This window comes from Colletotrichum graminicola, assembly GCF_000149035.1.
Source record: "Colletotrichum graminicola M1.001 genomic scaffold supercont1.17, whole genome shotgun sequence".
Lineage (NCBI taxonomy): Eukaryota > Fungi > Ascomycota > Sordariomycetes > Glomerellales > Glomerellaceae > Colletotrichum > Colletotrichum graminicola.
The window spans coordinates 83,812-99,929 of NW_007361021.1; the positions used below are offsets into that span (position 1 = coordinate 83,812).

Below are 16,118 nucleotides of genomic sequence, written 5' to 3' on the forward strand. Positions count from 1 at the left end.
AGGAAGGTAGGAAGTTGCCGTTGATGAGAACTAAATGGGACACCTGTAAGCAGACGAAAAGCAATGTTAACTTGGTGTATCTGACTTACCTAGTTAGAATTGAGTATCTGCCTGTAATAAGTGGTGAGTTGGTCGGAGGTGTAGTCACGAGTGGAGAGCACGCTCGTGTGGCAGAGGGCCAGCTATCTCGACAAGGTGTCGATTGGATCTAGGTTGACCAAGCTGGTTGGGTGAAGAGGGTGGTTGCCATTGCTACCGGGGGTGTGCCTAGGGATTGACGATCCCTGCTTCTCAGGCTGGTTAAGGTACTGCTTCGGGGTAGTGATGTTGATCGTCTCGCTGGCGTCAAACGGAGATTTCTTCGTGGGAGGTCGACGGTTGTCAAATTGTCGGCGGAAAACCCGATTTTCAATCAGCGGGGGGTTGTGCTACCATATGAGAAGTTGAAGAGTCCGAAAAATAATGAAATTGACTGCCAAAGCCCAATCGACCGTGATGAATCGAATCAGTCAAGAGAGAGAGAAAGCGAGAGAGGGAGAGAACAAGTGTGTGTGTGTGTGTGTAAGAAAAGGGTTGACAAGAGGAAAAAAAAATGAAAGGTAAGAGAAGGTTGGTAGTAGGTTGTCTACAAGACAAGTGGTGAGTTTCTGATTAACAGGAAAGAGCGACGAATTTGGTACCCCGGCCTCTACTTGGATGTTTCCTTCTCTGCTCCTAAAATTTTGAGGCCAAGTAGACCGACGACAATTAACGCCGGCTGCTGCATGATACATTCCCACTGACATATGGGCTTGGGCCGGAGCAGTTATTACCAACACTCCTTTCGTTCTCTTGTGTTTTATGGAGCATTTGGCTGAAAACGCGGGTCCTGCGTCTGGGTAAATCATGCTTGGCTCTAACTCGGTGGTGCTCATCTATGATAACAGGGTTGTAGCTGCCTCTTTATAGACAGTCAAGAATACCATCATTGGGTAGCTCTGCCGAGTTGTTCTTCCAAGGCCACATGGCAAAATGCTCTCATTGTGTCTTCTTCATCTCGCACCATCTATCAACATGCTTTCATATCTCATCATCCTTTCGCAGCGTAAGTGCTACGCTTCCTGAGCTTGGGGCCCCGCTGCCATATAGTTAGCTTAATTCGTATATACGGCGCCCGAAAGGGTTCTTACCATGGCGATTACATAGGGGATAGGCACGAATGCCATGGCGACTATGGCCAAGATCATGCTCGACCCGAGGACGCCAAACTTGTGGAACATTGACGGGATGAGCAGGGGGAAAGTTGCTCCGCACATGCTGGCGAACAGCTCGTTCCCGGCAAGAACGGAAGCTATGTGCTTCGGGTACGACTCCGCGAGGTAGTTCAGAATAGAAATGTACAACAGCAGAGCGCCGGCTGTGAAGAGTGACGAGCCGGCTATGGGGACCGCCCAGTGGATCGAGGGCCTCGCGGTCCACCCGAACCAGACCAGGCTGCCTGGTAAGAGCAAGCTTCCAAGCATGGCAGGATGAAGATGCTTTTCCGGCTTGACTTTGCCGTTGCGGGCATACTTGGGCTCGATACGTAACCGGTAGTAGAGGAAGAACGGAGGAATGACGACTAGCACGCCGACGATAAGACCCAGCAAAGCAAGAGTCGCCGTTCCGATGTCAAAGTGGTATACCTCCTTGTAGGCCAGCGGCAGGGACTCGAACCAGATGTACATGAACCCATACGTGAACGAGCTGTGCAGGTTGAGAAAGAAGACGGCAGGATCCGTAAGCACCAGCGTAAAGGGCCGGATGAGGTGCGCCTTGAGGAGCTCGACGCCCCGTGTGTTGTCAGCCTTGAGCTGGGCCTCGCAGACAAAACCAAGGTCGCCGGTGACCCTGCGAAGCCGCATCGTTCGCCGGTAAAGGATGTTTTCGGCGCTCGTCTCGGGGAGGAACAAGACCAGGACTACGAGGACAAGGGTGCTGGCCCAGCAGACGATCCACATGGTCCATTGCCATCCTTTGGCCTGTACGGCGAAACCTCCAATGATGGGGCCTGCCGGCTCGTTAGATCAGTAACACAACATACGGAAATGGAGCTTGGACTTGCCTAATGTAGGCCCGCAGATGCCAACAAGCGCAAAGCCCACCATGGCGTACATGTGCTTCCGCGATTCGTACATGTCCGTGAGGATGCCGTCCCCGGCCCCCAGGATCGGGGATCCGAAGAAACCGGCGATGAATCGGAATATCAGGAGCATGCCGATGCTGGTGGCCAGCGCGGTTGGGACCTGGGCGAGAATGAAGATGACGAGGGCGGGGATGAAGATGGTGTTCCGACCTATCTGGGGGACCTCAGAGAGCGGGCTCCATATCATCTTTGTTCGATCAGTGCTGCATGGGAGCCGGGAGCGCTGAGAGGAGTACTTACGAGACCAAGTCCATATCCCAGTACAAAAACCGTCAATCCCAAGAGGGCGACGGTGTCGGAGACGCCAAAGCGCACCTGGACGCCTTGGGTGCCAACGGTGTAGATGGACGCCCCCGCGTACACAGCGACGACGAGAAGGCATAGTTGAAAACTTACAAGGATCTTCTTCAGGTCGGACCAGTTTCGCGGATTCTGCCCTTTTGATTTAGCAATCAAGTGAAGGGCGTGGGTGGAACGCCATCATAACTACCTCTGGATCGTTTGGCAAGAACTCGACAAGATGCAAATCCGTGCGGTTCTCAATCCCGTATTTCTCCCACGTCGTGCGGCTTATCGTCTGGCTGGCAAAGGTGTTGCCTATGCCTTTTTCAGACTCTGATGAGAAACCCTGGACCTCGGTATGCCTCGACACATAAGATAATCTGATATCGAGGGTGGCCACGTTAGACTGTCTTTCCCCCATATACTGCAAGCCTGTATTTACACTCACCTAGAGCCATTTGGACTGGAACCCTTTTCCATATAACGCCGGCGTATCAAAGGATATCGCTCGTCAAAGTACTGGAACGCAGGAGATCTGCCTCTCGTTACCACGCGAGCCACCTTCCATGCGGTCGTGTCTCGAATGAAATCGACAAATGTCATGCTTTCTTTGTTTGTACCACTGCCCACTTTGCACCGGATTCTGCAGGATCGACCTGTCTAATTAAGCTTAAAGGCACGTCAGTCCTATATACAATAATCCGCCGCATGTTTCCTGACTGCCCGTCCCTAAATGGTGTTGCGCGCGCGCGCCCCTAGACTCTCGTCATCGTCCTAAGCAGGAGCCTATGTCATACAAATATGATGGCAGTTTTCCAGGCAGCTTTGGACGGTGTCGCCGCGGGCTTCCCGAACACGCCTCGCTCGCTAAGACACGCCATCATCGGACGCCTATCGGCACAATGCAAAGGGAGGAGGAGATTGGCCGCGCCGCACACAGACCCCGAGCTCGCCGAACACGCTTGAAACATTCTTCCGAATAGAGTTAATGGCTCAAAGAGCTCACGGACGTGCCGCAGGACAGCAAGTGGCCTCGAGCTCAACGGCGGACGCGGTGTCCATGTCTTCCGCTATTTCGCCCGGTTTCGCGGACCCCGCACATCATACACGTGCCGGTAGTTGGGCCAGAGCTTGGCCCCTAACATGATGGGCTTCCAAGAAACCTTAACATCAAGCAGTCTGAGGTACCGATTACGGGCCACCAGGCATAGAGATGGAAACTCAAAATAAGACCATACAATGCTCGCTCGATGAGGACAACCGATGGGAACGAACAATGGGAACGCAGTTGAAGAGTTGACAAGAAAACCACAAACTTCCGGTGCCAAGGCAAGGTGGCTATTGCAAGCTTTATGGACAGTTCCTTGGGTTGTTTGCTGTCGTAGACTCGAGCTTATACGTAGCAGTTGTACAGGAGTGGAATTGGAATTGTTCCGAGTCAAGGTTACCCGATGACCTCAAGTCCCCACACCGCCTACGGCACATATGGATTGGTCCAATCGGAAGTCTGGATCGCATACAGCTCCAGCAACAAAGCTGTCGGCGATTCAGGCGTGTGCTTTAAAGTCGTCCAACGCCGTCCAGACGATTCGATCTCGATTCCGCGATCCCGGTAAGCCAGAAAAGACGAAGGAAGATGTCCGTCACACTGCACACGACCTTGGGCGATCTAAAGATCGAAGTCTTGTGCGAAAGCGTCCCCAAGACAGCAGAGGTAAGTAAGCAGGCGTGCACATTCTCCCTCCCAAAATGCAGCTGTCTCACACACATCCCACCGCCGCAGAAAGGACTAACCGCAACGACGTGCCCAGAACTTCCTCGCTCTCTGCGCATCGCACTACTATGACGACTCTCCGATCCACCGCCTGATCCCCAAGTTCATGGCCCAGACCGGCGGCCCCGCGAACCCCTCCCCGCCCGAAAACCCGAAGGGCGGCCGCTCCATCTGGGGCGGCACTTTTGAGGACGAGATCCGGCCCGCGCTGAAGCACTCGGCGCGCGGCATCGTCTCCATGGCCAACAAGGGGCCCGGCACCAACGGCTCGCAGTTCTTCTTTCTCTTCGACAAGGCGCCCCATCTGGACGGGCTGAACACTGTGTTCGGCCGCGTCATCGGCGACGAGGCCATGGTGACGCTGGATCGGATCGAGGCCGTCGAGGTCGACCGGAAGAACCGGCCCAAGGAGCCCATAAAGATCGAGAGGGTTACTGTCCACGCGAACCCGCTTGCTGGCTGAGGAGGCCGACCGGAAGACTGACTGCCTGGGGGGATTACATGAATTAAAGGAGACTGAAGGAACGACCCCCTTGGACTTTTTTGCCGCTCGCATGATACACGTACGTCAAATTCACCTCATCGGGGGTCGTATTATACTGACGAGCTGTAGACTTGACACATCTCTGGGGGGAGAAAAGAAAAACAAAGTTGAAGCAACGTCGACGATTTGCCAAACCATCACCGGCGAGGGGTGATGCGATGCGATCGTCAAGCCGTGGTCACGGTAACGTCACCGACTACAGCCCACCGATGCACGCCGGCTCCTGCTTCTCAATCTTCGACGGACCCCCCATACTTACCTCCCGGCAAGCCTCTGTGTCGACGCGTTCATGCGAGCCCCTGGGGGTGGGGCATTCCTCTCGCCGCTCAGGACGCCCACCGAGCGAATCAAAGCATCCCCGTGACGACTCGCCGATGATATAACCCCGCGTTGAATCCAAACCTCTCACCCCACCCGTACCATACCGTACCGCCGCCGCCGCCGCCGCCGCCGCTCCGGGATCATAGGACCTTGGGAATGGTCTGGCCGAGAAAGGAGGAACGACTGCAAGCGGCTCTTCGGGTTTCGGTATCTGCAACGGCGAACCTTGATCCGCCCAAGCCGCCAGAACAGCCGTCAGGGCTGACCGGATTCTTACGTAGCCATGTAGTGTTAGGTATTCGTTGCAAGCCCCACAAGTCGTTTGAAGCGGCCTGGAAAGCCCATCAAGATGATGCAAGAAGAGGAATCAGGATCGCGTTGGTGCCCACCCCCTTGGCCGTTTATCCTCTCTCCCCTTACAACTGCAGTCGTCACAGGTGTCGCAGATGGTGATGAGTTTGCCTACGAACCTCGACTGTTGCCCGTTGTGAAGTAACAACGACGACACGGCCGTGCGGCGTGCCCTGCCGTAGTCGATCTCAGTGCCCGCAAATGTCTGATGTCGTTTCATGCTGGAATGTTGACGAACGAACACAAAATGAGTTCGCACTCGACCAACCAGTGCTTTCCCGGACACATGACGCAAACCACGGCAATTCACTTTCGACCCAGGCAGGCATGCATCGTTGGTCAAGACCGGCGTTGAGAGAGTCACCATTAGAAGCGGCAAGTCTAGCTCTGCAGGGAAAACCCGTCCCGGGGTGCTTTATTCTCTCTCATACTCGTGCCTGAGTTGAGAGTCTAGCGAGCGAACCACTTACTCGCTCATCGGGGGCATACGTGCTGTTGTGTTTGTTTCCCTCAACGTAACTCCCCACCTCCCCCCTTCTGCCCAAACACCGCCTTGTTCCCAGACTAGCATGAGGAAGAAAAAAGAAGGAGGAAAAAAGAAAAAAGAGAAAACGGCAATTTTTCTGGATATCATGCTCTTCCCACGCAAGCAACGAAACCAACCGCCTCCCAACATCTGCCAGAAACGAGAGAGGATAAAAAGCGGAAGAAAACAAAATGCCCACCGCCGTTTTGTGTCATTAAGAAAATATGATTCAAGACCGTACACCAAACCGTTTGGTGCTGCCCAAAAAGGAAAGTCATGTAAAGATACCAGTAGACAGATAGTCCTTCCTTTCATCAGTCATTAGCCTACCCGTCGCCGTTTGTTACCGCGGCCAGGGCTTCCATTGAGCCCGTCCAAATCATTCCGCGGAATATCCTCGGTTGCGGTAGAGCTCGGCGTGCTGTTGACGTCAGTGCCGCCGTTGTTAGGGACAGATCCGTCAAGAGTGAAGTTGAAGTCGTTCCCGTCACCATTGAAGTTGACGCCGGGGTAGGCATTGTCACCCTGGAAAGCGTCGGGATTGAGGAACTGGTCAATGTCTAGATCGCCGTCAAAGTAGCCGTTCACGTTTCCATTCTCGCTGATGCCGGGTATGCGACCTGACGGGCTGAGTGGCCCAAGTATGTTCGAGAGGTGGTCCAGCTTAGCGGCCTGCTCTTCTTGCATGCGATGCAGAGCCGCAAGATCTTCCTGGTTGAAGTTGATCTGTTGCAGTGAAGGTGGCGGCGCGGCGGAACCCATAATGGGTGAAAGTGAAAGACCCGAAGTAGCAGGCACAGGAGGCGGCGTCTCGGGGGTCGCGGTGACTGACGGTGCGGGCGGATTGGGAGAGGCCGAGACTGAGGGGTTGGCAGACCGGGGAGCATTGGTGGAGGGTGTTGCCGACCGACCAGCCATTGCGTTGAGCATCTTGTTCCGCTGGTCATTGCTCATCGTTGCAGGCGTGTTGTTGACAACGTGAGGGAGGTCAATGCCGGATGAGTTGTTGGCGTTGGTATCGTGGATGATCTTCATCATGCTCTCGTGGGGATTGGTCTCGAGCTCTTGCGCCAGATAGTTGCTGGGCGAGGTCTGATCGCCAGGGGGGGTATCGTATAGCTCCGTAACCGTGCCCATCTCGCGATTGTACGGCTGAGGGGTGGATGAATCGGCAGCCGGAGGTGGCGAGACTGTGTTGGTACGTCCATTAGGCATGGCAGGCAGAATCGCATGCCTACGTTTGGCAAGATTCATGTTGTTGTTACTGGCCGAGTTTTGCGCTGCTTGGACGTATTCACCCAAGTCGACGACGCTTCCTTGCGGAACCGAGTTGGCGCTGTTGCTGTTCGGGATGATGCTCGCCAGAAGGTCGTTGACACTTTGGGGTCCGGCTTGGTCTTCAAGTGTCTTCCTGAAGACATTGGCCAAGAAGTTCAAGATGGCGTTGATCGAGTTCTGGTGGCGATCGTGCTGGCTCTGGAAAACGACGGCTTGCTGATACAACGCGGAGTTATCTTGTTGGATCCGTTGGATGGCCGTCATGATCATCCGTTGTTGCTCCCGCACCTTGGCCAGCTCTTCGCGAATCAGCACCATCTCCTTCTTCTGAAGAGGCATGTCGCCAGAGGGTGGCAAGGCTTTGCTAGCAGGGGCACTGGTAGCCCCGAAGCCTTGGCCCACTGTGTCTTCAGTGATGACAGCATCCTCCTCGCTGTCGCCCTCGACCTCGGCGTTCTTGTTGCCCTTCTTGCCCTTGTTGCCGCCCTTCGGCTTGTTAATGAGCCAGAGGAGGTTCGGGTGACCTCGTCGGAAGAACGGGTTCGAGTACTCGCTAGGGCTCTTGTTCTTCCGCTCGCTTGCGCGCATCGAGTTGTCCGACAGGCCGACACGCTTGTGGAAGCCGTACATGTTGAGCTGCCGCACGAAAGAAGCATAGTTGTTGTGCTTAAAGAGGTCCGGGATCAGCTTCTTGGCAAACTCATCCTCGTCGAGGACGATGAAAGAGTCGCCTTTCTCAGACCACCGAATGAGCTCCGAATTCTTGTCATCGTCCAGGAAGCTTAGCACATGTCAGTATGCAGGGTCTTGTTTGCGATTTTCCCGCCTCCCAAAGGCGCCTTCATGGCGTGTTTGAGAGGTGGAGCCTCCTACTGACCTGCTCAATTTCTGCACGAAGGGCGGGATCTGCTTCCGCTTCTGCTGTGCCTCTCTCATGGCCTTCCTGGCCATCTCCTCCAAGACCTCGATGTTGTCGGTGTCGGCCATGTTTCCGTTTGCTTGTTGCTGCAAGAGTGCAGAGTCTTCACCGCCAAAGGACCAAGGGTCAGTCGGCGGGTCGAAGCTCTGCCTCACGCCAGTGGGAACGAGCGCTCTGTTTATTTGCCTCCGTGCAAGGGCATTGTTAGGGCTTGGTGTAGGCTGCACGAACGGCTGTTGCTGGCCGGGGACAATGCCATACGGACTGATGGCCGGGGCCCCGGTTCCGTCAACGAGGCCATTTGCATCCGCCGCTCCTCCCCATCGCAGGAACTGGTCACCCGTTGGACTGGGAAATGAGGGCTGTTGCACTTGGGGCATCGGCATGGTGGGTGCGGTTCCTGGCGCTGGTCGCTTTCGAGTGTTGGAAGACTTGGGAATATGCATGTGTTTGAGTGGGTATGTGCTGAGGCGAAGAAGTCCGTTTTGTGTCGGCCTAGTCGCCGGCTAAGCAGAGCCTCGAGACGAAGGCGATAGCAACCGCGGGGATGTCCTACTCAGTAAGGCTCGTTTGTTGGTGGGTGGAGGCAGGCTGCAGGTTGCCGTGTACAGCCTCTCCGAGAGCAGACAAACCGCGTGCTGGAGGCGGCTGTCGATAATGGGAAGCAACGACGGACGAAGCGGTTCGGAACGGCGCCGATGGAATCGGGATAGGCGCTTATTGTATGCGCAAAACCAAGACTGGTTGGAATCGGGGAAACGTCGTCGCCAGAAAGGCGCGCCGGGTGGAAGGCGTGGTGAATGGGTACGGCCGCGGGCCTATATACGTCGTCGATGTCGTCGTCTAGTCGCCGTCCGTGACTCCGTCTCTATGTGACGGCAGGGGATTGAAAGGCAAGCTGGGGAGGCCTGACTCAATCGTCAGGAGTGCGATGGAAGCTTTCGCAAAGGAAGTCTATTGTGGAGGGAAGACACGGACAACAATAGTCGGAACAATAGGCCGGCAAAGGAGTCCTTGTCGCGGTCGGTCGGGTGTGGGTTTCGGCGCAGGGTTGGGATTGTCTCGCTGGCGGAGGATGCTGCTGCGAAAGCTTTGAATGGCAAGTTCCGCTTCTTTTGGTGGAAAAGGTGAGGTCGTGGTTAGGTAATTCGAGGTGAGGTGAGGGAGGTAGGACTCAGACAAGCAAGCAAGCAAGCAAGGCGCAGCGCAAGGCGTTAGGCGCCAGCGGAGGTTGTGTGCTTGAGGAGGTGGTGCGCAGCGCTCAGTGCTGTGCTGACCGTTGGCTGCGGGCGTTGTAGCGCGTCTCCCTCTCACACAACTTTTTTTTGTGTGGTGGGGTTGGATGATGGAGTGTCTTGTCTGTCTTGGTAATAGGAAGCTACAGGAAACAACGTCTCTCTCTCTCTCTCTATCTGGGCCTAGTAGCACTTGAGACACCTGTAGACAGACGTGACAAAAAGGTGCGCCGTTAAAGGGCAAAGAGAAAAGATTTCGTTTCCAAGTGAGTAAGAGTCTAAACTTCAAAGAGTCGGGTTGGAACTGAAGCTGTTGTCTCTGGTGGGATGGTATGCTTCTGTTATCAATGTTTATCAAGCCGGGACAGGACAGGTACTGGAGGCCCAAGGCTGAGTCCGGTTCCGAGTGGAGACAGCATTCAAAGCACATCCGCCTGCAGCAGGCTCGGGACCCAGGAGCATACTCTCCCCATCAGGAAAGCCCCATCAGACAACCCCCGTTCCAACAGCGCCGTGGTCGTAGCAGGACTGACTGGTCAGGATCAAGTCCCTTGAGTACGGGACAGATTGTCCGGTCCAATCAAAACTCGAAATGAGGCGCATGCTCACCAGCATGGTCACGTGCAGATGGTTGTGTAAGCAGTACAGACCGCTGCCAGGTAGTGTACCGCTGCAAAACAGTGGCTGGTTGCTGACTTGGGTGACTCCAGTGCCCAAAATTAGGGGACGTGTTCCCACCCAGTCCGCCATGTGTACCTACACTTATTACAGACGTGCACCCAATCAAGGGTCTGGACTTGGCTGAACTGCCGTTTTCTCCTCGGCGACACCCGCCCTCACTTGAGACCATCTCGATGAAGCCTGTGGGGTCAGTGGGGAGCTTCGTTTTGGCAAACGTCATTTTCCCCGATGACGAGCTTATTTTTCGATCTCAGTCCTTCCAACATGGGCCCAGTCCAATTATTATTGTCTGAATAGCATCAAGGAATTACACCGACTAACGCAACCTCAAAACCTTATGAGAAATTCATCTTCGATCTCTTTCAGCCAGGGACGGGGGGTATCATTGCGCTGTTGCAACTATGCCTACCGGCTCGCATTTCATCCTTGTCAATGGACTTAATGCTCTCTCTCTCTTTTCTCTCTCTCTCTCTCTCTCTCTCTACACTACCTGGCCCCTCTCCCCGCGAGAGCCGACGCTCGTGCCATTTTCGAGTTCCGTGCCTTGTCCCACTCCCGCCCGGAGTTTCCGCTCCGGGCCTCTCTCGATGCCTTCTTCTCTTCCTGCAGCGTCCGGGCCTTCTCTCTGGGATCGATCACCACCAGTTCTTCCTCAGCCTTTTTGCGATAACTGAGGTCCTTGCCCAGCTTATCCGCCTTGAAGCTGAGCGCGCGTGACATCCACCCTTCGTCGTCGCTATCTTCCTTGGCGGCCTGGTCCCACGCCTTACAGCTCTGACAATCGGCAATAAAGTGCAGATCGCAAAGTTCGGCCTCTTCGTCCCCTGCTTTTTCCTCCCTGGCAGCCACGTCGCCATCCAAGGAGCTGGCTCCGTTGCTTTTCCCCTCCGGAGCTTGCTCCAGCTTTGATTTGAAAGCCTTCAGAAAATCAAGCGCTTGCTGATCGTCACGAGGGTTCCCATTGCCGCCGGGCCTTCTCCTCCTGCCTCGAATTGATGTTTCCGGAATCATGCTTTCCAGTGCTGATTTCCTTGTTTCTTTGACCGGTTCGGGCTGATAGCTCCGCTTCATCGAGGCTTTCAACGCTGCAATCTCCTCGTTGGTCCTCTCCAGGGCGGACTTGGTATTCCGAACCTCGGGCTCAGGTGGTGGTGACTCCTGAAGCCGGATAGGAATGTCCCTCTTGCTCTCGTCTGATGAAATTCCCTTCGGCAATGCTGTCTTCTGCTCCTCGGCAGGCTCGGAGTCGGGACGACTTTGGGTTTCCGGGGTGCCAACTTTTTCAACTTTTGCCTTGGATTTCGACTTGGCTTTAGCCGGCTTCTTCTCGGCTGGTTCTTCATCGTCAACGTCCATCACTATTCTCGTGTCGTACTTTGTCTTTTTGAGCACCGGGACCTCCTCAGCATCTCCCTCATCGTCTCCGAAGCTCAGCAATTGTTTCCCGCCCTTTCTCTTCTTCTTCTTCTCGACAGGAACCGTCTTCGGGGCTTGGGTCGCGACTCTCGTTCTCTTCACCATATCCTCAAACGGGTTGACGAGGATCTCGATGCTCGTGATCTTGACTGGATACGTGGGCCTGTCGGTGCCTGGGGTCACTTCGGCCTCGCCCATCTTCGCCAGGTTGTAGATCGTATCGCCGGCCACCCGACCAAACAGAGTATTCTTGTTGTTAAGCTCATCCGCCTTGTCGAGCGTGAAGAAGAACTGGCTGCCGTTCGTGTCGGGTTTGCTCTCGTTTGCCATTCCCAGCTGGCCACGCCGATTCCATTTCAATCTTGAATGAAACTCATCCTTGAAGCCAATGCCCGTCGGGCCGGCGTTATGACCTCGTCGCTCATCCATCGGCCAGGGATCCAGCTCGCCGCCGAATGCGCCTCCATCGTAGATCGACTCGCCGCCGTTACCTGTTCCTGTCGGGTCACCACCCTGCAATATGAATCCCGGTACGAGTCTGTGGAAAATCGTGTTGTCGTAATAGCCATCGAGGGCCAGCTGGAGGAAATTACGGCAAGTGAGTGGCGTTTGCTTCGCGAAAAGTTCAACAGAGATGTCGCCTAGAGTGGTGTGCAGGATGACGGACGCCGTCGGTTGCGGCTCGAGGTTGTAAATGGCCGACATCGTGGCCGGCCGCGACGAAACCCTGTTGTAATCGGGCCTCCTACTAGAGCAACAACGAGGGAGGAGAAGGCTGATATATGCAACGCAGAATCGTGGAGATGGGGGTGGATGCAACCATGGTATTCCAAAGTTTCTTGAGCCACCCATGTTTGTTCGTCCTACGTTGCAACTCTTATCGATAAGATCGATCACGTGTGTCTACCAACGTCATCCCGTTCGGTACCGCTTCCTTGGTTGCGGCCCATTGTCTTGGGCCATTCGGAGAAGCTGCCGAGTTAATAAACTTGCCTAGGAAGCAGGTAACTATGGACGTCTCTTGATACGCCCAGTTTTGGTTATCGTTAGTGACTTTGGGTGTCTAAGTTGAGCATCTCCGATACACACACGTTGAGCCTGACGAGTGTCTCAAGTTCGTCATTTCAAATCACTAGGATGTGCTCAGATGAACAACGAGTCCAAGTCTAGCGCCAAGCGCTACTTGTTCTGGTAGTGCCTAGTGATATTTGTGCTTTAGCGTATGCGGAGTGGATAGACGATGCGCGCATCTTCCCGTTATGGTGGTTTTATGACCCATAGGGGGACTGTCGCTCCCGGAGCAGAGCATTCTCCACTGAAGGGTTTTATCGTCCTACATCTGTGAGAATATGGCTTATGATGAGGCTACTTTCGTCGTATTTCGCAGAATTTTTGGAAAGTAATAGTTTTTTAGTTTTTTAGTTTTTTTAGTTTTTTTTTATAGGTAATATCACTCCCTGGACAACAGTGCTGTATGGACATTTCACGCGGGGAATAGATCTCGCTAAGCCCCTTGGAAGATACGTATGCAGCAAGGGGCACTAGAGGCAGGTACGGTGGAACAAGCAACACATCTACCCAAAATGCTTCAACGGCTCCTTCAACTACTGTCGAAAGTACAGCGCTCTTTGGACACAGACCATCATATCAATAAGGAAAGCCCCACGCGTCTACGACAATACAGACATATTTTGGTGTCTTCGACGAGCGAAATCTAACCAGTATAGGTGTACGCTGTTGAAAAGCGCTGCTACTATGTCCTTTGGGACAGACAATAACGGAAAGCGGCAAGTAGGATTCCTAGAACACCAGCACAAGGACAAATAGGCACATACGTGGAAGCGGGACCAAAAGTATCATGCCGATAGCCAAAGAGGCAATGTTCATCCTGTAGAGTTGAAGTTGCGGCACACCGTAAGCATCAAATCGGAAGCGCCTTGGAGTTTTCCTCATTTTTTTCTGACATCTATGAGGAGCGATCTTTGGCAAAGGTGTTTGCAACAATGAACGGGAATACCAGGGTAGCATCCGCATAGACCTAGAAGCACAAGTTAGCGGCAGGTTCGGATTTTTCTTTCCTATTCTCAGCGACATACCTTGACGGCGTCGGCTCCGATCTTGATTTTACCCCAAGAGACAGCCTCATCTGGCCTGGCACCGGCATCGCTTCCGTCGAACTCCTGGCCAGTGTTGATGTACACAGCTGACTCGGCTCCGTTGCGCATCAAGCATGCGTTCGCAATATGGTGCTTGATGACACCGCCACCCAGAACGATCATGCCTGCTCTCTTTGCACGAACGGAAATGGTGTTGATACGTCGGATATCTTCGACAATATCACACTTGAGCTGCTTCGGCGATGTCTTGAAGGTGTGGAAGTACAGCATGTCTCCCAAGCTTCCGTCCGTGAGCGCTGGGCAGAAGACGGGAATGTCATTCTTCCACGCCCAGTAGTAGACGGAGCGCTCGTCATTAATCTCCTTGCCCAGCCTGTGTATCATCTTGGAAGGTGTCCAGTTGATCTCCTCCTCGGTGCCCTTGCTGGCCTCCTGTTCCTCAAGCATCTTGTCAAAGATGGGCACGACCCAGTCCTCGAAGGCGCGGTAGTTGGAGTTGGGGACGACGAGGTTGCCGATTCTGTTCTGGCCCTTCTTACGCAGGTCCTCGCCGTTGGCACTGAAGGAGGACATGTAAGTGTCGCCCAGGCACTTGATGAAGTCCTCCTCGATGCCTCCGGCGGTTGTTACAATAGCGGAGATGTGCCTGTGTTTGACCAACCACCTAAAGACTCCCCTCATGCCAGAGGATATCATGTTGGAGGTGTATCCGAGGAAGATGGTGGTCTTGTCGCCGGTTTCTGGGTCGCGCCATGCCCTCTGGGACCCCTGTCAGCAGAGTTGCATCAGGTACAGACGTGGGAGCGGCTCACCATGTCGTTGATGATGCGGATGGACTCGCTGAGAGATGAGGCCTGGAAGCCCATGTATCTCATGCCTTTGAATAGATCCTCGGCTGTGATGGGGCCATTGAGGTCATCAAAGTCCAACTCCTCGACCTTTTGGGCGCCCTCTGGCATCTCCTCAGACACAACGAGGACGGCATCGGTGGCTGCTGCTGGTGGGGCGTTGGGATTTTCTTGAGGCGCCATGTTGCTTGCTTCGCGATGCGCTACCAAGTCAGTCAAAGACCGAAAACAGTGCGTGAAACAAATGAGATTGTCTCAAGCCCGGCGAATGGGACTGGTTGACATACCGGTGAGGGGAGTGGCGATCTAAGGCAGGGTAGGTAGGTAATTCACAACGAATTGTGGGAACGAGAATCGACGAGCTGGAAGGCTATCAGACAAGAACCCTGTCCCGGTCTCAAATCAACACCAACATACTACGTCTACACACACAATTGCCTTTCTTCTTCGTCGCTGAGAACGCGGCAAGTTCGGCAATGAATAAGGTGCGAACAGAATATTATGCTGTGAAAGTTCCATCCACATCCACTTCAACGGTTCCATCTGGGCGGGCATGCAATGACTCCACGGCCGTGATGTCTGAAAAAGACGGACTCCACTCTGCAAAGAATTTTGACGGAAAGGTGGAGTCCAAGGCCGCAGGGAGTGCACACTACAGGCCCCACCCTAGCCGTTCTCGGAAGTATCCACCAGCGGACCTCATCACCTAATGACAAGGCGACACGGCAACAACGTGTAGGGTGTGTGCCTGGCCCTGGCGTCTGGTGTGTGATGTGGTGTGGTGTGTATGCGCATTGATAGGCGTGTGTGTGTGTGTGTGTGTATGCGTGTGTGGGTGTGTATGTGCCGCCTGTGTGCCTGAGCTGTGGGGGAACGCTGACAGATGAAAGAAACCACAGAGACATGCCATGACGGACTGAGAACCGAGAGGCGGAAACGATGGAAAACATCTAAGGCACGTGAGGTAGGCACGTAGGTAGATGTTTAGATAAGCAAGGTGAGGTACGTACTGCAGCTCTTGGAAACTGAGATTCCGGAGTACCTAGGTAGTAGGCACCTACCAGAGAGAGCCCTGCTGGCCTGACACTTGGGAAAAGTGCCGGGGTCCGCTACAAGACTCGAAGAGGTCTAGCGCGTTCGGCGGTAAAAGGCTCGCGGCCTGGCGGTGCCCCGGCGGAATTCTGAGGTCGAAACCTGAGCCTTTCCAAGCCAAGCACGATTAAGCGCCACTGCACGCGAACCGTATTTTGTAGGCTGGACCTTTGGCCGGGGTACCGTCTTCAATCCTTCAACATCACACGATTTGCTCCCCGAGTGTGGGCGTCGCATCTTCTGCGCTTCAACATCACACAAACGCCTCACCCCCCCGCCGCAACGCCCGCGCATCTCGAAGCAGCTTTTACCCACGAGGAACACCACATAGCTTTCACTCGCTACCTCTATCCCTCGACTATCGATACAATCAGATTCCAAACAGGATACCTTGCGCAAACCCAACAAACGACCCGCTGCCGCCGGATGCACCCACTCCCCGCCGTGTCCGCTTCCCTCCTTCCCACCTCCTGAACACCACCACACCCAGCAACCCTTATCCGAGGTTGGGACCCGGCCACTCCAAAAGTCTTCAACGACCCACGAACGACCAAGGTTCTCTGGTTCCAC

At 54.4% G+C, this 16,118-nt stretch overlaps 5 protein-coding genes across 5 annotated transcripts; 1 reads left to right on the forward strand and 4 right to left on the reverse strand.

The window, feature by feature from the left end:
- Nucleotides 1-1,069: 1,069 nt before the first annotated feature.
- Nucleotides 1,070-2,926, reverse strand: GLRG_05063 (major facilitator superfamily transporter; the record flags this gene model as incomplete). The annotated part of the gene is made up of 6 exons (XM_008095748.1): nucleotides 1,070-1,117; nucleotides 1,170-2,029; nucleotides 2,063-2,351; nucleotides 2,405-2,596; nucleotides 2,655-2,826; nucleotides 2,895-2,926. 6 exons carry the CDS (start codon nucleotides 2,924-2,926, stop codon nucleotides 1,070-1,072), a joined length of 1,593 nt encoding a protein of 530 aa, XP_008093939.1.
- A 1,156-nt stretch (nucleotides 2,927-4,082) lies between these two features.
- GLRG_05064 (cyclophilin type peptidyl-prolyl cis-trans isomerase/CLD) lies at nucleotides 4,083-4,683 on the forward strand (the record flags this gene model as incomplete). Its single annotated transcript, XM_008095749.1, has 2 exons — nucleotides 4,083-4,160; nucleotides 4,258-4,683. 2 exons carry the CDS (start codon nucleotides 4,083-4,085, stop codon nucleotides 4,681-4,683), a joined length of 504 nt encoding a protein of 167 aa, XP_008093940.1.
- Nucleotides 4,684-6,283: 1,600 nt separating this feature from the next.
- GLRG_05065 (HSF-type DNA-binding protein) lies at nucleotides 6,284-8,545 on the reverse strand (the record flags this gene model as incomplete). The annotated part of the gene is made up of 2 exons (XM_008095750.1): nucleotides 6,284-8,021; nucleotides 8,118-8,545. The coding sequence occupies 2 exons, from the start codon at nucleotides 8,543-8,545 to the stop codon at nucleotides 6,284-6,286; spliced, it is 2,166 nt and encodes a 721-aa protein (XP_008093941.1).
- Nucleotides 8,546-10,561: 2,016 nt separating this feature from the next.
- On the reverse strand, nucleotides 10,562-12,196 carry GLRG_05066 (cyclophilin type peptidyl-prolyl cis-trans isomerase/CLD; the record flags this gene model as incomplete). The annotated part of the gene is made up of 1 exon (XM_008095751.1): nucleotides 10,562-12,196. One exon carries the CDS (start codon nucleotides 12,194-12,196, stop codon nucleotides 10,562-10,564), a length of 1,635 nt encoding a protein of 544 aa, XP_008093942.1.
- A 1,261-nt stretch (nucleotides 12,197-13,457) lies between these two features.
- Nucleotides 13,458-14,639, reverse strand: GLRG_05067 (deoxyhypusine synthase; the record flags this gene model as incomplete). The annotated part of the gene is made up of 3 exons (XM_008095752.1): nucleotides 13,458-13,529; nucleotides 13,588-14,367; nucleotides 14,421-14,639. 3 exons carry the CDS (start codon nucleotides 14,637-14,639, stop codon nucleotides 13,458-13,460), a joined length of 1,071 nt encoding a protein of 356 aa, XP_008093943.1.
- Nucleotides 14,640-16,118: the final 1,479 nt, after the last annotated feature.